The sequence below is a fragment of the Lissotriton vulgaris genome, chromosome 9 (assembly GCF_964263255.1).
Source record: "Lissotriton vulgaris chromosome 9, aLisVul1.2, whole genome shotgun sequence".
Classification (NCBI taxonomy): domain Eukaryota; kingdom Metazoa; phylum Chordata; class Amphibia; order Caudata; family Salamandridae; genus Lissotriton; species Lissotriton vulgaris.
Genome location: NC_141697.1, coordinates 436857335 through 436882977, shown reverse-complemented (window position 1 = coordinate 436882977; position 25643 = coordinate 436857335). Strand labels below are relative to the sequence as shown.

The 25643-nt window shown below is 43.1% G+C and overlaps 1 protein-coding gene across 1 annotated transcript in view; it reads right to left on the bottom strand.

Annotated features, from left to right (window-relative positions):
- Nucleotides 1-25643, bottom strand: part of TDRD9 (tudor domain containing 9) — a 2495642-nt gene that overhangs the window by 1198644 nt on the left and 1271355 nt on the right. Inside the window, exon 21 of the mRNA XM_086937885.1 lies at nt 13169-13288. Within this exon, the coding sequence (XP_086794011.1) occupies nt 13169-13288 (120 nt within the window). The remainder of the gene's footprint in view (nt 1-13168; nt 13289-25643) is intronic.

The following is a 25643-nucleotide window of genomic DNA, read 5'->3' as shown; positions in this document are numbered from 1 at the left end:
GATTGAAACATGCACCTCACAAACGAACAATCCTTTGTTTCCTGTCTCCAAGCCAGACGATTCATATCGTCTAGTTTTGGACTACAGACACCTAAACTACTGCTGTAAAACATTTGCAGTACAAAACTCACACAGTGCAGCGCTAATGAAAAATATTGTTCGCAAAAAATATAAAACAACATTAGATATTTCAAATGGTTTCTTCTGTCAAAACATAGTACCTGAAAGCAGATATTTGACTGCTTTCTCTAGCATGGGGATCCAACAACAATTTTGTCGTCCCCCACAGGGATTCAAGAACAGCCCAGGATTATTTTCAGCCAGGGTAACAGAGTTACTACAAATGTATGATGATGAGGCATTATCCTATGTCGATGACATCGATCTTACAGACAATGACCTGGAGACTCACTTGAAAAGAGTGAACACCATAATACTTGGGTTCGCAGCTGAAGGGTACAAATTTAACTTTAAAAAATCACGAATTGCCCATTTAAGTGTCCTATTTTTAGGATATTAATTATCAAGTGAAGGCAAAAGCCTGGCAGACAACTTCTTAGAGAACTGTGCAGTACTCCAAGCTCCAAAAACGCTGAAAAACTTACAATCAATACTAGGTTTCCTGAATTTCGGAAGAACATACATTCTAAATTATGCACAGAGGGTTAAACCTCTCTACGAACTAAAACAAAACTGCAAACACTCGCAACCTTGTAATCTGAGTCATCCCAGGAAGATGCGTATTCACATACCTAACCTCTAATGAGGGAGAAACAGTACCAATATCTTACAAATCACATTTGTACACACAAGCTGAAATTAAATTCAGTTCAACTGAAAAAATTCTAACTGAGGTTCAAACTGCTGTAGCAAAAGAAAGAGCCCTCGCACAAGGTAAACGAATAATTATCGTTACACCAATACCTGCCCTAGAAGCAGTAACAAGAGCAAGCATCCCCAATGCTAAAGCTTTACATCCGAGATGGATACAATGGGTTAATTCTCTTGCTGCACCGGACGTAATATACGAATTTGATCCTAGTTTAAAAACACAAGAATTTCTACAATATGAATATGAATGTCCTCTGCCGATTGAGATTAGCCTCTAGAACATTACGGTTGTATAATATATACAGATGGCTCAGCACAACCCGCGGTTGGGGGTAAACAAGCCTACAGTGCTGCGTGCGCGATTGTTAAAGGTCGTTGGCACGAAAGGAAATTTAAACCTTTGGTAACTAAAACTCAATCACTCGGAGACTGTACAGCTCAGCGAGCTGAACTACAGGCTTTTAAGATGGCGCTTGAAAATAGCGAACGAGAATTCCCCACACTAATAGTGTGCAATTCCTATTACTGTGTCCAGTCTTACAATGAATATTTACAGAACTGGGTTCGAAATAACTACAAAGATGCTAAAAGTGGCACAATCAAGCAGAAATACCTTTGAGAACAGATAGTTCTTTTACAAAAGGAATTACAAAAGACTCGCGTGATTCATACACTAGGTCATCAACGTGATGGCGTTCACGTTGCAGGGAATTCATTGGCTGACGAGGCCGCGAAAGCAGCTGTACAAAGAGCTTCCGTAGCTGCCATTACTCGGTCAAAAACAAAAATAGACAGCGAGATAATGCAAGCTGTCAGTGCTTCAGTAAAAGACAGCGTAAGACACTCCCGAAAGGCTTTCAGGTAAAGTACTCATACAAAACTGATGCAAACAACGTTCCATTTGCTCAAATCCCTGGAGTGGGGGATAGAGCAATTCCGAACACTGAGCACAGGTTAGGACTAGTTTTAGCGGCACACGAAGGTCTCGCCTCTGCACACGCTGGTGTTTCCGCCACAGTATCATTATTAAAACAGAGATATTGGTGGCCACGAATGAGAAAACAGACTAGGAACTATGTTCTAGAATGTGAAATATGTAAGAAAATGAAAGTATTAACGGTGAAACGACCAGCGAAGACGCCCCTTCTAATCTCAGACAAACCATTAGCATGTGTTTACCTTAACCACTGTGGTCCCTTACAAAGGGACGGCAACTATAAATATATCATGGTCGCAGTGGATTCCTGTACGAGATTCATTTGGATGTGGCCCCTGCGCTCAGCTGACGCCAGAACTGTTATAAAAGATTTGCGAGTCTTTATCAGCACATACGCAATTGGCATGCTACATTCTGACCAGGCTCCTGCGTTTAGCTCTCGGGCTTACAAAGAGGCCATGGCCAGCATGGGCATTGCATTGCGGTATTCTAGTCCATTCCATCCTGAGGGAAATGCGGTAGTGGAGAGAAAAAACCGGGACATAAAGCAATCTATAACAGCGAGGGTATTCGTTTCGGGTGATGGGTGGGTCAAACATCTAATAAGTGTCCAACGTAGTCTTTTTTATTTTTTTTATTTAATTGATCTTGGTACAGTAAACTGCAAACAAGCTCAAAAATTAATGTACATCACATTAATCAACAAATAACAATGTCCGTCTCTTTACTTTCATTAGAGAAAAAATACTCATGATTCGTAATAGTCCTGAAAGGCGCTCCAAATTTTGATACCCAGTCTCTTTTTCCTTGATCCATCAATTGAAAATAAACTCCACTCCAAATTATATAAGCTCAGCATTTTAGCACGCCATTGATGAAAATCCGGTGATTTTTCCTGTAGCCACTCCTTGGCTATACATAAACGTGCCACAGTCATCGCAACGTAGTCTTAATAACATGCCAAGAAATTCTCTAGGAGGTATCAGTCCGTATGAACTTTTATTTGGTACCAGAATGATCATTCAGGACTGGGATTGTCAGACTTCAGTGGTGCAACAAAAAGCCTTTGATATCAAAGATCGTTTGGCTGTTTTACAGGACTTAAATGAAACAAGAAAAAGTCTGAGTAACGAAAATCTAAAGCCAACTACCACTGAAGAAAAACCACCTGTCCCAGCAAGACCTGTCTGGATTCCAAAGATTGGGGATCTGAATAGAGAAAAGATCGCGGTGAAGAAGGAATTTGGGCCTTCTTACAGAAAAGCAGTACCTGTCTTAGCTGTCAGCGGAACAAGATCAGTTGTACTACCGCCCCTTGCTGGAAAAAAGGAGAACCGAGTTGTATCAATCGACCTGGTGAAACCACAATCATGTGGCCAATAATAAGTAGTCAGCCCAGTGGACTCCCAAGAAATAGCAGAAGACCAAATCTTGCTACAATCCAAGAGGTTCAAACTGAGAGACTAATCACATTTGATAAACCTGCAGTGAATACAAAAGGACTATGCAACAAAGCCATGGAACTTGTGCCTCTTGAAACCCAAACTGCAACAGTTCATCAAGAAACACCAGTCTACAACGATGTAGCCTCGGACTATACACATTTGTTTTTATTAAAGTTTTTATATTTACGACATATACCAACAAATGCTACATCACACTTATTTAGTTTATAACATGACATATCCCATTTCTATCTTAGATATTCTTTAATCAAATATAAATATACAAACATTTTCAAGCCCTTTCCTTTCCTTGCAACCCTTATGCAGTATATACAACTGATACCTATACTATATCAGTGCTCATCATTCCCCTCTTCCATCGCTCTACAGGGTGCCATATCTTCTCCCCCAGCACTCTAGCTCTCTGCCCTTTCCTGTCGCATATAGCCTTCTCCAGATTATACATGGAAAGTAGCCTGGTGATCCAGGTTTGAAAAGTAGGGAAAGCTCTATCCAGCCAAGCCCTTGCTATACAGATTCGATACACTGCCATAGCAACAAACAGGAACTCTATAAATTGACCCTCCGGACTATACAAATGTAACGAAAGAAAATGCAAAGATCAATAGTAATCCGGAGGCAATCCCACCAATTGATAGAACTACATCTGGCTACTTTATTAACTTTGATGACTTTTCCGATGATCCAAGTGAACATGGAGACAAGCCAGCAACAAAAACATTCAAAGAAAAATCACAGAACTCTTTCATCAACTCAGAGAAACATATCTAACTTCACAATGGATTAAATTATGGATTCCGTTAAGCGTACTTTTCCTCTTTCTATGGCTCAACTTGGTTTTAAGTTTGGGTAGATTTATTGATGGAAAATATAGTACAATGGACACAGCAAGTCAGATCATTAACCTGGTCCTAAAAGCACACAGATCATCACACATCGAAAAAAGAGAACTGTCATCAGTGAACATCACAGCCATCCTTATACCCGGTGGTATAGCATGGGACAAAACGGACTATGAAATGTATGGCCCGGTTGAGCTTTTGAAATATCCACACCAATTTAAGATTTCTTTTAGTGACTTAGTATCACCTAGTACTTTCTCTGATGATTGGGACTTTGAAAATATTAATAATATGATGTCAGATTTAGAAAGGTCAGCAAAATTTACAGCACATGATTATTTACAGGGTTCGTCGAATTATGAGGAAATGTACTGTTTCAACCACTTTGGGCATCATTATCTGCATAAATCTGCAAATCCTAGAAATATTTTCAATTATAATCAATGGGAACATTGTCCAACCCCACCAAAAGGCAGCTCAAAAACATTTTATGAGAAATTCCCATACTTCTCGGGGTTTAATGTCACTGATCCTGAAACATTCTATTTTAAAATGTTAAATAAGACAGGAGTGAAAACCATGTTGATAAACACTAAACTGATTTATTCTGAAAAATGTTATGAAAATATGTCTACATTTGGTTTTGAATTTTGGAAAAACAACATTGAGACAAAAATTATCTGGGGTACAAAAGAATGGCACGTACAAGGTTTAGGAGCATTGTTAAGAGCCTGCATGATCCCAGAACAAATAATGTTTCTGAATGACACAATTCAGCAAACAACCTGTCTTGGTTTAGCCAAGATAAAAGATTTAAACAACCCGTCTATACCAAAGCCAATGCCTGATAGAAACATCACTACGGATGAAGGGTTAGACGTGGCCTATATTTTAAAACAAAACAGAACATTTCCTGTTTGGAACAAATGGTTGATCTGGCCCGCAGACACTAATAACTGTCATGATAGATTCCTGAACAAAATACAGGGGTTCAAACAGAACAGGCCAGACCCAAGATATTCCCAGAGACAACATCCAGGGATAGTTACAACATACAGTGTAGGAAAACTATGCCTCGACTAGCTACATAGATCCACACTTCCCGAAATTAAGCAACACTTTAGAAGATGTTTACTTGAGAGATTTCATACTGGGACCTCGCAAACAGCGTCAAAAACGTTTCATATATGCCGGTATATATACGCAGCTTACAATGAAGCTTGGAAATTAAATCAAATTGAAACTGCTGAAAAAATACGAGAAATTGATTGTATTAATTTGGAAAAAACACTTTCTGTAGTGGACAATAGGTTAACGACTCTGTCCTCCAGAATCTATTCACTGGACAGCATTGTATCATGTGCTATTGATATAATAGAACAGGATATGATAATGTTACAACATGGTCAGTCCTAATAGCGTTCTATTGTACAGCTAGGCTGGACGTTACAAAACCTCCGTTCAGGTCACGTGCCATGGCATCTAATCAACGTAACGTCATTATTTTCTATCTTTAATCTTACTGATAGACAATTCTCGTTGGCACAGAAAGGAGCAGACTATACGGTGCTGAGCATTGAAAAACTTGAGCGATTACCATTGACAATGTCAGAAAGACCTGTCATTGAATGGATAATACATGGCACCATTACAATCCAGATAACGACTTTTCAGCTTCAATACTGCCAAAAGTATATACCTATAGGCATGTATGAAAGGTTGGGTAAAGGATACATACAATCAACCTGGAATTTACCGTATACACATAGATGTTGGAGTGGGGGCAAGTAAGAGGTATTTCTTAGTGGTATTAATTGTAAAACATCACTGGGCGGTACACTCCTATGCGAAGGTATAAACTTGCATAGATCTTGCAAAGGTTCATCAAACAACCTTTCATGTCATCTGCACGGCACCCCAGCTACACAGATAGAGGCCTTTTTCAGACATCTTTCCAACTGTAGCTACGTTATATTAAGTGGCCACAGCTGTTGTGGCATGATGCCAGGAAACCCCTATCTCGTGAGCATTACTTCCTGGGTCATTTGTTATATGCAAGTAGTGTATCCAAACAGCAAACCAGACATGGAGGCAGTATTATGGCCTTCTGTGAATATCTCTTCTATTCGAAATGATACTTTAAGCCGAATGAAGTCTATTCTTTTACAGACAACTGTGCCTTTAACCTCGTCCAAAGAGACGTATGACCTGCAAGCTGCAAGGACAGCGGCAGAGATACATACCCTATTATCAACAAACTGCCCCGTGCATTTGGTAGAAATGTTAAGCCAAATTTTAAACATGGCAGATACCAGTGGCATGGCACATGTATTAAAGACAATATTTTCAGGACTGTTAACACCTTTTGAAACGGTTCAGGGCATCTTCCCGAATTTTGTGCACTCTCTTTTCGGTGGCCTGCCTCTTATTTTGGGACTTGTAGCAGGAATTTTATTTTTGTTCCTTCTGCTCCGATATGGCAAGCCAAGTCACAGACAAAACTCAGGCTACGATGGAAGAAACGATCCTAGCAATACGATACCGAGACCATATCACTAAGGTCCTCGGATTGGCCCGGCTAAGAGATCTGAATACTACCTGGTTTCTTTCCTTCAGACCGATCTGGCAAAATTGCATCTTACCTGTGCTTCGATGTCTGCTATGCGGAGAGGAATGCGTGTTGGAAGTCTGTCTTACACTACCATCAACAGTACCAATGGATGTCGACGCTTTGCTTTGTCCGGTAACGACTCACGCAACATATTGTCCCCAGCGGCTACCGATTCTGATGACGGCATTCGTTGAGACTTAACCAATACGATCAGGTGGCGGTGAAGTACAAGATGAAAGCAGCAGCACACAGGTACAATCCTCTGTGAACATTGCTGATCTTGACACGGATGATGGCAATGCATCTCATATATGCACTATTTCAACTTTTTCGGAGTTGGTCCAACTATCACCTACTGTGGTAGACGCGCTTTTTGATGGTCTATCTGAGGTAATGTTCTCTCCTATTAACGAGAATAACAATTGAAATAGCGAGCACACAGCGTTCCCTGAACTCTGAATTCGGCCTTCAGTTTTTTTAAACAATACTGCTGAAAACACTTTGAACTATTTTTTTCCCTTGAAATTTTTTTTTTCCCCAACTTCCAAAATATTTACTTTTTTTTGGCACAAGGTACTCTGCTTAAAGTAGAACTATTCTTAGAGAACAGAGGTTCTATTCCTAGAGACTCTAGAGACAATATTTTGAATCAGCCTCTAGCACATTTACAATCTTGTATAAATATGTGATGAAATGGTCTCGACCTTCTCTTCTGTATTAAGAGCCATTTCATAAACTTAATTTTCGGAATTCACTCAGCTGATATTTATATTTGCATTATCTGAATGATCCCATTGCTTGAAAGCGTACAGTATAATACTCATTTTCGTGTATCTATACCATTTCAAATGCATTTGATGTATTTGGGGATGGGCTGGATAACACATGCATACCTATATGTTTATATATTGCTTAGTATTTAGTAATTATGGACATTATACGTGGAGTGAGTGTTGTGATCATATCTAGGACCCTAATTAAATAATCCAGATTTATGCCCTTATGTGGTTATAACAAATCATACCCTTATAAAGGCATAAGAATCAAATCCATATTTAGTAATAGCCAATGCAAACCAAATACGGCAAGGCTACTTCCTTAGACTCCTAGAGAGCACAACGAGTTCTTTCAACAAACCAAACCTCCAGCAACCTGGGAATTCCCCATGCTTTTGTTTTGATTTGTCCTAGAACTCCTGCGAGCACTAAAAGAACGGCCAGTTCTTAGTGACATCTTTATTTACGTCTTATGTCCAACCTTACGTCAAACACGGCACCTTCCAGGTATAAATATACCAGCGTTTGCCTTAAGCAACACACGGTGGTGTGGAGCAGAGTACCTATCTACTTATCCGAAGCCCAGCTGATGAGAGTGCCAAAGGAAGCCGTCCCTCCCATTTTGACGCACTGAGAAAGACGCTGTCTTTTCCTCCTGCCGAGAAAATCCAGCTCCAGTGTTTCCAGTCACCCTTGCGGGTAACTGGGAAATCGAGTCCTGAGAGCGAGGTACAAGACCTCCTTCATTCTAAAACCAAGGTACGGAGCTGATTAGATCCTTAGAGAATTCTTGAATCAGATTCTTGGCAAAAACGAACTTAACTTAAACTGCAGCTCATTTACTCCTTCCCACGTACTAGGCTTAGGTTCGGTACTATTATCATTGTATGTAACTGTATATATTTTATACCTTTTAACTACCATATGGCTCAGAAACCATATCCATGCTTTTACAGTATTATTTCATAATACTCCTTTTACTGTACGCACTTTACTTTATAACAAGTATTGCAATTGTGGCAATTCATTTCTCTTGCATGAGAAAGAAGACTGCTCAATAAAAAACACCTTTTATTGAAAATGCCCGTCTCTCTATTTCTCTGCACTCTGGCGAAACTAAGTATGCACGATTAACTGAGTGAAATAGCTATCTATTGTTTTCACACAACTCTGGAGATATACTCCTTATTCTGGGGGAGCAAAGCTGTCATGTTTATGCGGTTGTCAGAAGCTGAATCCCTTCTTGTCTAATCAGGGAAGTTCACTCCTCCAGGTTCATTCGAGAAAGTTTCTAGTGACCTCTGAGCTAGCTGGCAAACCTAAATTAAGTCTAACATATTCAATAGAGACCTAGTCGACCTCAGTCCTACGTCTAAACTATTGTTTATGTTATTCCAATGCGCAGAGCCTATTGGGAAAATAGGACCTACACTACAGGGTCTCCCGAAACACTTGATTCAAATTCAGCCAATTTCACATTGTAGACAAAGCCTATCTTACCCCTTATAAACCTAGTTAGATTTTTACCGGAGCCCTAGGTAGCTGTTCTCAATGCCCGCACTAATCTGTGGACTTTCTGCATAGGATTTGGATGGTGCTTACCTTCACCCTTTGTGGTAGTAAGCGCTGATAATGATTTAAACTGTGACTGCTAGACTGAAATAAGAACACATTAAGGCTTTCCTACTTGGTATTAACTTAGACCAAACAAAGCCATGGTTTTAACAAAACTCATATTGGCCAGGGGAGCGATAACACTGAAACATTGAGCCTTTATACCTCCCACGTCTGCCATGTGGAAACAAATGGTAGAGTAATAGGAGAAAGCAGAAAGTAGCTCCGTCCATGAAAAGGGGAAAAATGTTAACTTTGCAAGCCACCAATAGCGGCACATTGAGACGAGTTCCTGCAGATACCACAAGAGTAGAAGAAACATGATGAACGTTCATACAAACCCCACTGAACCCCATCACCATGTCCACTCAGATGTACCGCACTGATAGTCAATTAACATTTCAAGTTCATAGTACTGACACACTACTTCCTCCCCGATCTGTATATTGAGGTGCAGTAGAAAATTGGCTGAGCTGCAGGTAAGTTGTAAGGCACTGGTTTGTGCAACGCCATTGGAAGCTGACAATGCATAAACTGTGATCTAACAAACAAATAGGCACCTAAAAAAAATAAACTAGTCTTTCATTTTTTAAGATAGAAAACATTTTTAAGAAGAGATAGCGGGGATGGGTGGGAGAAATAATAACTTAGCCTGAACTTCACGGGTTGCAGTTTAGGATTGAGGATAATTCAAATATTTGACTCACGATAAAAGGACCATATTGTAAATTATGGCACATTTTATTGTATGGGCGACAGATGGAATACAGGTCTGTATACATGACTAATATGTCAATTAAAACTATGCAATGCGTATCAATTAGACTAATTTAACTGGTACGTTTTAATAATAATAAAACAAGTATAAAAAAGGGTAGTTAGTAAATAGCATCATCTTTTTCTGACAGGGCATGGTATCTAAATGAAAGACAAAATAAGCAAATAAAATGTCATTGAGTCTGCAAAGTAAATACACCAAAGGACGTGTACTGGCTGTCACCACTGCATGCTACTTGTCATTTCACATCTGTGATCGAACAACAGGCCTCCTTGAGGCCACGTTATAAAAACTTGATGCGAATACAAAACAGAACAATGGAACCATCCAGGGAATGACATAGCCTTGAAGGAGAGCTCATCTAAGCATTGGTATACAATTATAAACATATTGATACCTGAAGAGGGCAGATCAAAAGCACGTTTTCTCTGTGCTTCTTCTTATACGTTTCATGAGAAATGTGAAGTGAAGTTTTACAAACATAAAAAGCTGGCTGTAGTCACACTTTTTCCCTTTACATTGGACGCGTCTATGATTTAAGGATAGCCCAATTCAATAAAATGTGGTATAGGGTTACCCAAAGGCAGTGCCATGTTTCAGGCAAGAATAGGAAAAAGTTCTCATTTTGAGAAAATGTACATCTGTCACCAATATTTAATATTGTTGATGTTGAATAACTATGTCATTTGATGGGACCGAATGTACAGTCTGGAAGGACAAATCAAGAAATTAGCAAAGAGCCTTAATTTTTAAACAATATTACTAGATAAACCTTGTGACAAAACCTAATGCTGAAAATGAAAAATTCTACTTCAGCAATCCAGACATTTAGTAAGAGGTCTGCCTCGCCTGAGAGAGGCAGAGTCAACATTCTATTCTATTCTATTCTGGGTTTGGTAAAGCGCAACAGCTGCCCCAGCAGTGGGGCGTCCCGGCGCTGAGAGAAGTCACAGACCCTACCATGAAGAGGAAGGGGGGGAAAATGAGCAGCACTAGTCGGAAGGAAATAGGAGGGTCTTGATTGCCTTACGGAAGGCAGAAAGGCTGTCCATGGAAAGTATGTGAAGAGGACTAGAGTCAGAGTTAGCTATGTGCCTTACATACACAAACGCCAGCTGCAAAGAAATTACCAATAAAGAAAGATGCTTTAGTCAGGCTGTTTTACTTAATTGCACGCTATTGCACTATTTTTAAAGATCTCCTAAGGGAGAGGTCCAAACCCTTTTGACTTCTGTGGAACCCCACTTAAAGAAACATCCGGACCCCCTCCCCATACCACCCACCCTGAATCATTAGTGAAATCTGTGGACTCCCACTAAGTCATTGCTGGAAGACAAAGATTCCGTCCAAAACATTTCCTATAATTTAAACTCCCAAAATCGGCATCAAAAATATAGAAACAACCATTCATCAAACAAATGCACAAATGATGAATATTTTATTTAATTTAAAAAAAAAATCTACATTTTAACTTCAATAGGTATGTTGGTGCTTTTCTAAATCCAATTAAGGCCACCCATCATCCATACTGTGTTCTGTCTGATGCACTTACACTGCTCCCAAGAATCAATCTGAAGATACTAACTTAATTTTTAGCTGCCAATTTCAACTTCTTTAACATTAACAGAAAGTTTTCAAGTGTACAGTTGTATATTTAGCTTTATTTATAAATGACGTATTGATCTGCTAATATTTAATTTTCGAAGCAGTCACAGATTTCTTGGTAGACTTCGCCAACCCCTAGGGGTCGCCGGACCGCAGGTTAAGAACCACTGTCTCAAGGGATTGAGGCACATGATCTATGGCTTTCGATCAAGTCTGCAACAGTTCAGGTGGTTAATGTGTTTTAAGGAGAGACACGTTTGAGTGTGCATAACTTTAGGTTCTAGACACAGATATAATTCATCATAGATGGCTTATCTGCCGGGAACATAGGGTAAGTGCTCTAGGTAAGAAAAATAGTTTCAATATGTATAAGCTACTGTAAAAAAGATCACTTTTTTTGTAACTCATGCACGTACCCGATATTTCTACAAAGCACAAAAATGCATGAATTACCACCCTATTTAGAGTGCCTGAGAAAGTTAAATAAACTTTCAGAATTCAGGTCATCTCATGGCTATAAATGACATGCAGTGTATCTTTGTTTCTGCGGCAGAGCTGATTAGTCACGTGTTACAGGTCTGCTGTCAAGCAAGGCTAGGTTTCACATATGATTCCTGCTCTCAGCAAAGACAGAACAAAAAAAAAAACTATAACCATGATTTGTCCATGACTGAACTAATTGCCACCAGTCGCACCAAAAAATAGCCTCACACTCACTCCAAGTTGATGTTGTGTAAGTTGAACATACAGAATATAAGCAGTACTGCTGCCAGTATTGTGATGCCTGCACATTACACTGGCATGGTACACAGTTAGGACCATTTGGTAGGGCCTTCCCAAAACTCAGGTCCAGCTCAAGAATAGCTGTCGCAAACAGACATCAGCAAAAACAACAATTGATGGACAGAATACAGAACAATGTCATACATTCACCCCAGTACAAAGATCTGAGCCTAAATCCATTGTTCTTTTGCTCACCACACCACCCCAGTTCAGACATGGCCATACGCAAATCTGCCTTGACCCTATGCCTCATGAGAACAGTCCAGCCCAAACTGCCAAGCCATGTCTTCCCTGGACCGGAATCAAGCATCCTAGGACCGGTTTCAGGCTATGTCTTCAGCCAGGATAGCTTGATTCCAGTGGCGTGGAGACCATAGAACTCAGCTCTGAGCATACCCGTCCCACTTGGGGTGACAAATGCATATGGCCATGTCTGAACTGGGGTGGCTTGGTGAGCAAAATAACAATGGATTAAACCCAGATCTGTGACTGGGGGTGAATGTTTTGCCATTGTGCAACGTTCCGTCCATCATCTTGTGTGTTTTGCTGTTCACCCTATGTAGGAAGGGTATATGACCAGACGTGGGTCCCATGCTCACTACACCACTGTAGTCAAGCTATCCTGGCTGAAGGCGGCTGATAGCCAGAAACCGGTCCTAGGATGCTCGATTTAGGTCCAGGGAAGACATGGCTTGGCAGTTCGGTCTGGACTGTTCCCATGAGGCACAGGGTGGGGTGGGTTGGTGAGAAAAATAATGATGGATTAAACCCAGATCTGTGACTGGGGGTGAATGTTTTGCCATTGTGCAACATTCCGTCCATCATCTTGTGTGTTTTGAAAATCAGGCATCAGCCAGTTCCCACTCTATTCCAGCACTGGTAAAACCTAAACAACAAAATAATCTCTCAAAAGAAATGCTCTTACTTGCAAAATGAATCGTTGTTTGTAGTTGTATTCCGGATCCATGGGTAGTCGTTTCTGGGAATCAACAAACATGTTGAATGCTCGAATTCTCTTCTTCAACTCTTCATACAACTCAGCAACCTATAGGAACATAGAATCGAATAAGAAATTTTTTAACATGGCACATACCTGCCAGTCTCTTGGTGAAAGTCTTGATATTTCATTTAAGAGGCGTGTTTCTGTACGTTTAAATGAATGATTAATCAACAATGGCTTTCCCTGGGACTCAGGAAGTAGCAGATTGATTATGCTGATAAATGGAAATGATCAAGAATTGGAGCCAGGCATGACTGACACACACACATTAATAACGCCCTCAAGACCCACTTTCCCACCTCAAAATAGCTCAGAAGCATGTGTAAGCATGAAACGAAAGCGCAAACAGTGGCATAGGTCACCCGGGCTTTTGACCACAATTGTAGAGTCAAATACCAATAACTTAACAGCAGGGGCAAGAGAAAGAGAAATTGGAGGCATAATGGGATAGATGGTAGTGCTCTCGCAGCCGAGTCAGAACTATAACAAGGTGCTAGTACGGAGCATCGTCCTCCAGGTTGCAGGATGTAAAACCAACCCTACCTGGTGATGTAGTAAGCAGGCCGGTGTTGGGTTGGTTTACACAATAAATAAAGGCCACCTCCATTATTTCTAGACATGAGAGTGCATTCCTTATTCTCTTATGCAGCTGGACACACTATCTTGTTTCACATCACACTAGTAAGGATGAATTAAAAATATAAATGGGGAGAATCCACCTTTTCATTCAGTATGCCCCAAAAGTGAATCCAAGATAAACAAGCATTGGCCAACAGGTCTTGCCTTTGGGACCTTTTAAGTGTTTAGCCTTCTATCACATAATCCTGGGTGCTGTGCCACTAGGGATTGAAGAGCTACAGAATTCGTACACACTGGGCTTGCAGTCTGATTCAGAAATTTCATGCTTTCCTCAGGAAATATTTCTGGACACATTCCAAGGCTTTTTAATACACAGACAAAAAGACAAGTGTCTTGATGCTAATTGACAGCACTATAACATTCTGTGTACTACTGCATCACTAGAGTATTGAACAGCCTATGAAACAAGCATTTACAATGCAATGGTTTCGCCTTTGGAAAAGTTAGAGTTATTGGCATTGTAAATGACAAAATGTGTATTTATGTGTTGGTTTTGAACACAGATAAATACATGGCATTGTCATTTACATTGCCATTAGCTTAATCTCTGCAGTCACTCTGCACTCTCTAGCACTCCCTAGCACTCCCTACTCACTCTGCACTCTCTAGAACTCCCTAGCACTCCCTACTCACTCTGCACTCTCTAGCACTCCCTACTCACTCTGCACTCTGCATTCCCTATGCACTCTGCATTCCCTATGCACTCCCTATGCACTCTGCACTCCCTATGCACTCCCTATGCACTCGCTCTGCACTCCCTATGCACTCTGCACACCCTCTGCACTCCCTATGCACTCTGCACACCCTCTGCACTCCCTATGCACTCTGCACTCCCTCTGCACTCTGCACTCTGCACTCCCTCTGCACTCTGCACTCCCTCTGCACTCCCTCTGCACTCTCCACGCACTCCCTCTGCACTCCCTACTATTAAAGGTTATTTCTTCCAATGCAGTTTGGGTGCAGTGTGCGCTGCACTCTATACAAAGGTGGCGTCTAATCCTGCAGTTTTTGGATGTGTTGTGTGGCCAGTGGGCCTGTTTTACTGTTTTTTAACCTGTTATTACCACAAATATTGCCTGCAGCAAACATGAATGCATGCACAATACCCATACTGTGTGTCTTTACAAGTTCAAAACTGGTTGGATTGGCAAACCACTTTTTTTTTTTAGCTACGTGGGTCACTAAAGAAGGACACTTTTATGGTGGTGCTGGGCCTATTTTTTGTCCCAGTCTCCACCTGGCTGCCTGTGCATAGTGCTCAGCCAATGGCCCTCTCTCTCTCTCGTTACCCCTGCCCAGCGGCAGAGGCCAGTCAACTATATCAATAACTGACCACTCCCGGCCCCCCTTGCCCTGATCCTCCCCGTCTCAAATGCTCTGCGTTGTGCTAACTTGCACGGCGTGTGGGTCATGTAGTTACTTACTGCCTTTCCCTTTATCTCTGCAGGAAGAGAGCGTTTGTATGCGTGTTTAAACAAAATTGGCATTAATCAGGGAAACAACTCACTAGAGACAAATTGAATGCAGTGCGATTCTGTGCAGTTGTTAGATAAATCTGCATATTTAAATTAATTACACACATCCTGGACAATTCCTGTCATGTATGACGTCCGTATCCTTTCTCCCCTCCCCCATCGATGCAGCTCTTGGGTGGGCAAAACAGCACTCCGAGTCGTGTGTTTAAATAATTGAGGCATCCCGGTTATTTATGGCTGTTTTGACAACACCGAATAAGCCCCTCTCTCTCCCCCCTCGAAAAGTTGTCCTCCAGCCGCCCTGTGAAGTGCCTGTCGGTTTGTCCACCGCGATGGAGAGGCCTCTGCTCTCCAACGTGCTTTATGCTTTGCCTAAGAATAAGGGGTGAATATTGTTCTGCAGCTGCGGAGCCCCCGTATTCTCTCCCTGTGATGGATTTGCAATTCATATTGCGCCATTGGTTGCCGAGTGGGTCTACACCTCATAATCTCTATTTAAAAACGGATAAGGCGTCGCAGGCCGCGTTTAATGGACACATCACCCCCCTGAATGACCGCTTTGTGAGAGGCGGCCTTTGAGAGCCCCCCCCCCCCCCCCGAACCCCTCGGCCGCCCCCGTGGAGAGCCCCGAGCCTCTGTGCCGAGGACGGGCCCGATCACTTTCAGCCTGAATGGCACATAATGGGGGCCTGGGTGGGGGAGGGGCAACGACACTCGGGGAATGCTGAGATGATGGCTATTGGCACACATTTGTTTACACTTTTGGTTTATACCCCCCCCAAACCGGGCTTTGCATTTCCAATGAGGCCTTTGCTGTGGCTGAGCAGTAACAGATCTGCGCGAGGCTACTACAATGGCCGAGCCGGGCACATGACAACACACTGGGGCCGGGTACATAACACACCGGGTCCGGGCATATAACATACGGGCCTGCGCCAGCTAGCACACACCCTTGGAGAAGAATAGCATTTTAATTCTGTCTAATGGGAATATCTTGCAAGAGTGACGCCACACAATTTTCTTTTTTCCCCAACGTTTCCGCCTGTATCGCAAACACCGTCCTTACAGGAAAATTAACAAGCACCACGAGCACAGGGAGGGAGGGGGGCGGGAACGGGCACAGGATAGGGGTGGGGGTGGGGGGCGGGCGGGAACGGCGCACGGACTGCGGGGCCAATCATGCCTAAATAAAAAACAAGCACCACGAGCACAGGGAGGGAGTGGGGCGGGACCGGGCACAGGAGGGGGGGGGGGGGGGCAGGCGGGAATGGCGCACGGACTGCGGGAGGGAGGGAGGGAGGGGAGGATCACGGCGCACGCACATTTATAAACAAAATGCTCCTCTCCCCGTCCATTCGGAAAGACGCCCAGAGGCACCAAAGCCGGGACACACCCTCACCCATGGCTCCTCCTACCCGAACCCTCAGGAGATGCGCCCTCTCTAACAAACACAATCACGTCTTGTAAACTCCCCTGAGTGGCCTCTCACCTGAACACGAACGGCGGGAGGGGGCCGGGAGAGGACGAGGGGGGCGGGAGAGGAAACGAACGGCGGGAGAGGACACGGACGGCGGGAGGGAGGCGGGAAACGTGCACAGGACAGCGAGGGGAGGGGGGACGGCGGGAGGAGGGACACGGAGGAAGGCAGGACAGAAGCAAGCACGGCCCGGCCGGACCAGATTCGGGGGCGTTCCCGGCTTTTGGCTGACGTAGCATGACTTATACAAAAGCCAAAAATTTTCGGGAACGCCCCCGAATCTGGTCCGGCCATGACGGACGCCTCTCTGTTCCAATGGCTAGCCTCCATTTATGGAGCTAGCCAATGAAACAGAGGGCGTATTCCAAGAGTCCCTTACTGAAGACTAGAGATTTCTCTGGGGGCGGAGCTTACGCTCCGTTCCCCAGTCGAAACCTAAAAAAGCAGTGAAGTACTTTCCAGTGGCAGAGACGTCACATCCATCCTTCCACTGGCCTCTATTTACCAGGCATACTCCTACAGAGTTTTCCATTCAAAACTCTACTAGCACCATTTTCGTACCGCCCCGCATTCTGTCCCTGCCCCCTGGGTGTAGGAGCACTTCACACAGCAACAACAATAAAATGCTCCCATTTGCCAGGTAGAGGGAAAATGTAGAAAAATAGGGACAGCGTTGGCATCACTTATTCTCTGTGCACCTAAAAACAAAAACATTAACCTGACCGTGAATGTTTTAACAGTAACTTTTGTAAAGCGCTCCAATACCTTTAGGTCAGTTTGCACTCTACAAATTCCCCCTAAAATTAATCTGACCTTGTGGATTTTTTTTTATTGTTTTAATTGAATTTTTCAAAGAGTCGCACAACAATTACACCATACACGTAGTACGGATTACATGAACCAATCTTTGACAGCAAGGGATAAAACAATTAGCCACAAATAGCAGCAGCAGTTCCACAATCATTACTTTGAGAACAACAACAAAGGCTCATGTAACAACAAGCATTTGCAATGCAATAGGTCTCGCATTAGAAAAGTGTGAGCTATTGGTATTGTAAATGACACATTTTTTTAATATGTCACGGACCTGATAATTCGCCTCGGTGCATATTCCAATCATGGAGTCCCACTCTGCAACTCTGGGCAATAGCTTGCCTAATCCCCACAACGCTAAGGATATCTGGCCTCCACCTTGGGGGTGCCCAGGAGTGGACGCCTCACAGGGAAAGCCAGGATGGGTTCCACAGCGGTATTCGTACAAGCGCCTTGAGACCCTTGCGGGTGAGTAGTGCACTATACAAGTATCAATTTACATTGGCAATGGCAATGCTTGTTGGTAGCAAGCAAGGACAGTGCTGTTGTGGTGCTGAGTGATGATGTGGTTGGGCTGAGTGATGTGGTGGTGTCCCAGAGTTATGTGGTGGTGCCCCAGAGTGATGTGGTGGTGCCCCAGAGTGATGTGGTGGTGCCCCACAGTGATGTGGTGGTGCCCCAGAGTGATGTGGTGGTGCCCCAGAGTGATGTGGTGGTGCCCCTGAGTGATGTGGTGGTGCTCCTGAGTGATGTGGTGGTGTTCCTGAGTGATGAGGTGGTGTTCCTGAGTGATGAGGTGGTGTTCCTGAGTGATGAGGAGGTTTTCCTGAGTGATGAGGAGGTGTTCCTGAGTGATGTGGTGGTGTTCCTGAGTGATGTGGTGGTGTCCCTGAGTGATGTGGTGGTGTCCCTGAGTGATGTGGTGGTGTCCCTGAGTGATGTGGTGGTGTCCCTGAGTGATGTGGTGGTGTCCCTGAGTGATGTGGTGGTGTCCCTGAGTGATGTGGTGGTGTCCCTGAGTGATGTGGGGTGTCCCTGAGTGATGTGGTGGTGTCCCTGAGTGATGTGGTGGTGCCCCTGAGTGATGTGGTGGTGCCCCTGAGTGATGTGGTGGTGCCCCTGAGTGAAGTGGTGGTGCCCCTGAGTGATGTGGTGGTGCCCCTGAGTGATGTGGTGGTGCCCCTGAGTGATGTGGTGGTGCCCCTGAGTGATGTGGTGGTGCCCCTGAGTGATGTGGTGGTGCCCCTGAGTGATGTGGTGGTGCCCCTGAGTGATGTGGTGGTGCCCCTGAGTGATGTGGTGGTGCCCCTGAGTGATGTGGTGGTGCCCCTGAGTGATGTGGTGGTGTTCCTGAGTGATGTGGTAGTGTTCCTGAGTGATGTGGTAGTGTCCCTGAGTGATGTGGTGGTGCCCCTGGGTGATGTGGTGGTATTCCTGAGTGATGTGGTGGTGCCCCCGAGTGATGTGGTGGTGTTCCTGAGTGATGTGGTAGTGTTCCTGAGTGATGTGGTAGTGTCCCTGAGTGATGTGGTGGTGCCCCTGGGTGATGTGGTGGTATTCCGATGTGGTGGTATTCCTGAGTGATGTGGTGGTGCCCCTGAGTGATGTGGCGGTGCCCCTGAGTGATGTGGTGGTGTTCCTGAGTGATGTGGTGGTGTCTCTGAGTGCTCTCTTCAAGACGCAGCTTGCACCAGACCATTTCTCCTGTTAGCTCCACCTAAAACAGAACCTACTACTAACCATGAATGAGAGAGGGTGTGGCGTAATGGCCAGAGCTGCGAACTTCGGCTCAACATTCTGTGTTTCTGGGCAAATCCCTTAATCTCCAGTACCTACAAAAATGAGTGTGTCCTTAACTGGCGCTTAGGAAAAGCGCTCTAATTGGATTGAGTTCACGCTACAAGTACCAGTGTTGATGATTAAGTGCCGGTGCTGAGCACCGGAAACCACTGGCTCAAATTAAGCACTGTGAAGGACAGTGTGGTAAATAGAAGAGAAGGGACAGTGAAAGGCTGCAGGAATGAGGCAGAAGGAGGCGGGGATGACGTAAAGAAAAAGAATACAGAGGAATATAGGAAAGAAGTGAAAAAGAGAGGGAGGACAGGTTAACAGAAAGCAAAGAATGAAGGAATGGTTGGAGAAGGAGGGGGAGGACAAGTGGTAGCAAGGAGGAAAAGAGGGGAATGCCAAAGTGAGGGGCAAAGGAGGGAGTGACAGTATAGAAATAAATTAACGAAGGAATGGGAGTAGCGAGTGAGGAATGGGGTGGAAGGGATGTAGAAATAAGAAAGGACGAATGCGAGGGAGGGATGGGATTAGGGGAAAGTGTAATTAGAGAAAGAAGATTAAAAAAAGAAGTGTGAGAAAGAAAAAGAGAGAAAGAGAGATGAGACTTGTCATTTTAACACATGCTAGTCTGTTAAATGGGCCATTGAGTTATTATAAACAAAAGAACCCCACTAGTGCACAATTTCAATCATGGCACATTGCGATTTGTGACACACTTTTTGTGAAAAATAGTTTTATATCAAATCTTTTTTAAATGTATTTAGTACGATGATCTGTGTGAAGGAAACGTGCAGGGTGAGCTGGTATCCAGGACAGTCCCATGTTTAACCCAACCATCCCAGCAAATGTCAGTAAATTAGAACGGAGCGGGAGCCGACTGGACTCAGATGGAGGCACATTTTCAAGTGTTCTAGTACAGGGTACATGACTAGTTTGAAGTCCCTTAGTAGAAGGCAATTTAGTTAAAATACAATTAAAAGATGGGGATTAAGTTATTCATTGTGCAGCTTATTGTCGACGTCAGCATTTTCCATATAAACCTTCACCTAAAATCGACTTCCTAGTGTGAATGCAACTAATGAAAACAAGAACAGAAGTGAAATATTAACATCTTTTTGTGACATTTGTAATAAAGCTTGAAACATTGAGAGAACATATTTGAAGCAGTTGTTGAATGGTTGCACAGATTGATGCTGTGGTGGCGCTGAGTGATGTTGGGATGGCAACAAGTGATGCTGTGGCGTTCAGTGATGCTGTGATAGCGCATAGTGATGTTGTGGTGCCCTTGAGTGATGCTGTGGTGGTGCTGAGTGATGCTGTGGTGGTGCGATACATAGAGTGTAATTATGTGGCGTGTAACTATGTGGCACTGAGTGGTATTTGGAGTGTATGTTACATTGAGTGCATTGTAATTATGTGGCGTGCAACTATGTGGTCCTGAGTGGTATTTGGAGTGTATGTTGCATGGAGTGCCACAATAGCATTTTTTATTGGGGATTACAACAGTGCTAGCAGCAAGCCTAAATGCAAATTTCTAACCGCCCTAGAGAACCTAGTAAACCTCCACAATACTCTCAGCATTCATCACACCTCCCCTTGTTTATTACTGCACCTAGAATGATGGTTCTTCTGTAGGATCATGCACATGCCTATTTAAACTGCAGACTCCTACCTTGAGCAAGGACTATGCTGCTCGGGATTCTGGTCTAACTAGTGTTTATGCCAGTTCCACATACACAAAGACAAGAATACATTCCAAACAGAATAATCTGTAAGGGAGAGCAGGGACAAATGTAACACAAAAGGAGGAAGGAACCAACACAATGATATCAGAAACAGTTAGAGGCTCCACAAGTGGTTAGAAAAAACGTTAATGAACAGTGTGTGACATTGGCTCAATATAACAAATCTGCCCAAAACTTTCCAACAATCTAACATGTACACCTAAGTTTGTTCTTGGAAAATTGTGGACACATTGGTGGAAGTATTATTAAGCTCCAAAAGTTTCTTTTCCCGTAGAAAATTCTAAGTTAGAATGCTAAAAATATTGCTGAAGATAATGTCAGCTGGAAATTGAATTTTTTAAAAACAAGATGCCAGCACCACAATTCGTTTTTTTAGCCCGTAAATTCAAGCAACAAATCAGTCCTATTTCTGGATTTGTTCGGTAGTTTATTTATACCCTTCACTTTTTCGTTTGTTCAATAGACAATATTTTTGCATGAGAAAAAACAAATTACATTAAACATTACACATATACATAAATTATGACATTACATATAGAAACAACACTACATTCTATGAACATAACATATACATTGCGCATCTATTATCCAGCAAATATTCAATTTTTCCATGTTTTTTCTTCAAATATATCATTTAAAGGATAAAGTCACGTTTAGAAGGAGATAGAAAAGATATGATTGAACGTATTATTCACTATTGCAGTCAGTCCGACAATTTATTCTCTCCTTTCTGCCGACGCGTTTCGAACTAGTTATCTCAATCTACAAGTTCTCGTAAGGGCTTTATCACTTTTATCTGCAAATTGTGTGCAAGAGAAAAAAATAACACTGAGTTGGTTTATATGTCATTACCCCCTTTCATTATTACACTATGCTGTTTTGTCACAAATGGTATACCTTTGACCTATTTTGTAGCAGGTTTCTCGGGTTCACTCTGGGTGCCTGTCGTAATTAGACTTTCTGAAAGATAGCAATAATCTAGATTTAGTCATTGCTCAGATACGTAGCCTGTGGCGTGACTCTCTGAACACTTGTGTGTCCTACCTTTTTTAATGTATGGGAATGTCTCAACTTGTCGTTGCCTATGTCGCTTTTCTTGGTTTGCTTCTGTTTTTTGTTTAAGAACACAGGGATGCACCTTCCCGCGTCTATCTCAAGTTCGTAAATGCCAATAAGGTTCTATGGGAAGAGAAATGTGTGTCACTAGGCTTGCCTATTGAATAATGAAATGCCTTGCCCACAGGAATAAACATGTACCTTTGTTTTTTGCGCGGCGCGCTCTCTTGAATTTTTCAGTATAATGCCGGTCAGCCTGTGAGACATAAATCATCCGTATCACTAGTCATGCTTTTAAAATGTTGGAACACTTCGCCCGCAGGAATCAACACATAGCTGTGTTCTCTTTCTCCAACGCGGCGTGCTCTGCACTGAATCCCTTGCGTTTGTGGTTTCCCCACTCGTGCTCTAATTGCGGTTCTGCCAGAATTTTAAACATGCGTTTAGCACCCGGTTACTCGTCCTTCTCTAAACTTTAACCATTCACACATTCTTTTTACCTACCCGGTCTCTTCTCATTCAGCGCTGCTACACTCGGTCTGCTTGACTCTCAGTGAGTACACCATGTTGGGAACTCGTGGTATTTACCTGCATTACGTGGTTCCTGGAATGCTGGGATATGTAGTCCCTCAAGTCAAACTTTCCTGGTTTGAAATTATGGGCATTGGAATCGGCTAGATTCCTCGCATGAAGTGTGGTAAATAAAGTATTACCCTGTCATAATTTCTATAAATAAACAAAGGGTCATGCATTAAATGAGAGACAGAGTCCGTGGTGTCAGATTCAAAAGGGCTTTATTTCAATAACTCGAGTTAGGGGAGAATCGGTTCCATCACCACTAAGGTTCAGGAAGGGTCTTCTCAACTTTATTCACAGAGTACAATATTTATACATTCAATTTCGCATATAGGGAGGAGCGCTCCAGGCAGAGCAAGAGAAAGAGAGATAAGAGCATGTGGGCGTGCATGAGGGCGTACATGTGGGCGTCCACTTGAGGAGTCATAGGCGAGTCATAGGTGGGTGGATACATGGAGGGGGGTTGCATGGCCAGCGGGAACTTTGCCCTACTTGTGTGCGCAACTTGATCATGACGTGCAACGGACGTGTAACTGGGGGGAGCTGACTTTCGGTCTGGTAGGGAGGCCTTCAGTGTCAGGGCGACCAGCACGTCTGGTATTATCTGATATCTTAAGTCCGGGGATGTATTATCTGAAGCAAAGGTCACTCATCACCAAGAGCCAGTGTGGGCATATATTTCTTCGTTCATTGCGTGGGGGCCTTGAGCTTTCTATGGACGCGAGCTCTGCAAATCACTTAAACGGAGACAGAAAGGCTAGGCCCTATCTCTACAGACGGGTTCTGTTTACCTCCTTCACCAGGCAGGAATGTGATTCTGTAGAGCAAGCAGATAACTGTTGTGCAAAATACTGTCTTGGCACCCCGGGCTGGGCCCCTCTCGGCTTAGCCAAAGGTATGCGAGGTCAGGGATACGTAGCTGCAGCTCTCAAGAGTGTCTGGAGGCATGAAACCTTAATTCGGGGACTGGCTCTAGCTGAGCCACAAAATGGAGAAATGGGTTCTTCTCGATTTTAAAAGTGCACAATGCAAACACATGGGCCACATGGGCCTCAGTGCAAAATTAACGTTTCTTTTATGGAAGACTTGGTGACTGACATCCTAATGTGGGACGTAAATGCAGAGGCGTCATTATTGCAGGCCATAGAGGGAAAATGCATGGGTGACATGCACATACACTAAACGTTGGGGTACACGCAGGGGACATATTGGCCATGTAAAATTTCTTTTTCCTCAGAAGCATTACACATCCACCTTTGGCGATACCTGAAGCCTTTACAATCTGGAAATTTGAGACATGGTATTCAAGCCAGTCTGAATGCTGTTAAATCGCAATATGAGGTATGCCTCTTTTCTCAATAAAACATCATCCGTATCTCTGATGCATTTTGTTTGGGTCATTGTGTACAGGACCGTCCATTTGAAGTCGGTTTCTGCATGACCCCTTTCCATAAAATGTTGGACCATTGGGGCATTCATCACTTTATTTTTTAATTGTGACCTGTGTTGTGTAATTCGGGTATTCACCTGCTAGTTGGTTTTTCGATATAGATTTTGTTGCAACCACAGACGATTGCGTACACAACATTCCAGGTCCTACAGTTGGAGAACTCTTCATTTTTCCATTTTCCATTCTTGTGAGTGAATTCACTGCCCTCGATCGTTGTGCCACACGATACGCAATTGCCGCATCTGTGGTGTCCCTCTATGGGCTTCAAGATATTCTGCTTAACAAACTTTTTGCTTTTTTATGAATGACAACAAGATTTGCTCGAACGCATAGATCTGTTTAGGAATATTCTGGATAGGAATGAAGGTGGATTTGTTTCTTAGCCCCGTTGTTTCATTATCAGTGGTTGGTGGTTGATTAGCAAAAAAAGCCTTTAGTCTTATCTTACGGCAGAAATCGATTGTTTCCATTTTGATTTTGGTGAAATCTGTTTGATGGTTTGGGACAAATTTTAATCCTAGATTTAACACAGACTCTTCGTCTCTTGTTAATATTTTAGTTGACGATTGACTATAGTTGAAGGAGCCTCTACGACTTGTAGAAGTCGTAGACGCTACTTCAACTATAGTCAACTTGTCAACTAAAATATTAACAACGGCTTAAGGCTTTTTTTTTTGCTAATCAACCATCAACCACTGATAATGAAACAACGGGGCTAAGAAACAAATCCCCTTTCATTCCTAGCCAGAATATTCCTAAACAGATCTATGCGTTCGAGCAAGTCTTGTTGTCATCCATAAACAAGCTTGAAAAAAGCAAAAAGTGTGTTAAGCAGAATATCAGCAAGGGCCAACGTGTAGCATTGAAGGGACTTAAAGACGACACCACGTTGTAATCAAACCAGCCGATAAAGGCGGAGCCATCGTCATATGGCCTTGGGACAAATATTTAATGGAGGGCCAGTCACAGATCAATAACCAATTCTGGTATATGAAACTACAAGAAGATCCCATTAAAGAAATCCAAGGGACAATAGCTGAATTGGTACAAACAGGCAGAGACGGTGGCTTCTTGGGACCGAAAGAAAGTGACTTTCTGGTAAAGAAGTTTCCACGAACACTAATATTGTACTTTCTGCCGAAAATACATAAAAATCTTAACAAGCCCCCTGGACGACCAATCGTCTCAGGTTGCGATTCGTGCCTTGAGCCGATTTCGAAGTATGTAGATTACTTCCTCAAGCCTTTTGTGAGCAGTGTAAAATCTTATTTAAAAGACACGACCGATTGGGGGGGCGTGGCTTGGACGGCAGTGGAAATGGCCGCCTAACCGGGAGCTCCAAGGTACAGGAGAGCCACTCTTTCGACTATCCCTGTATTCC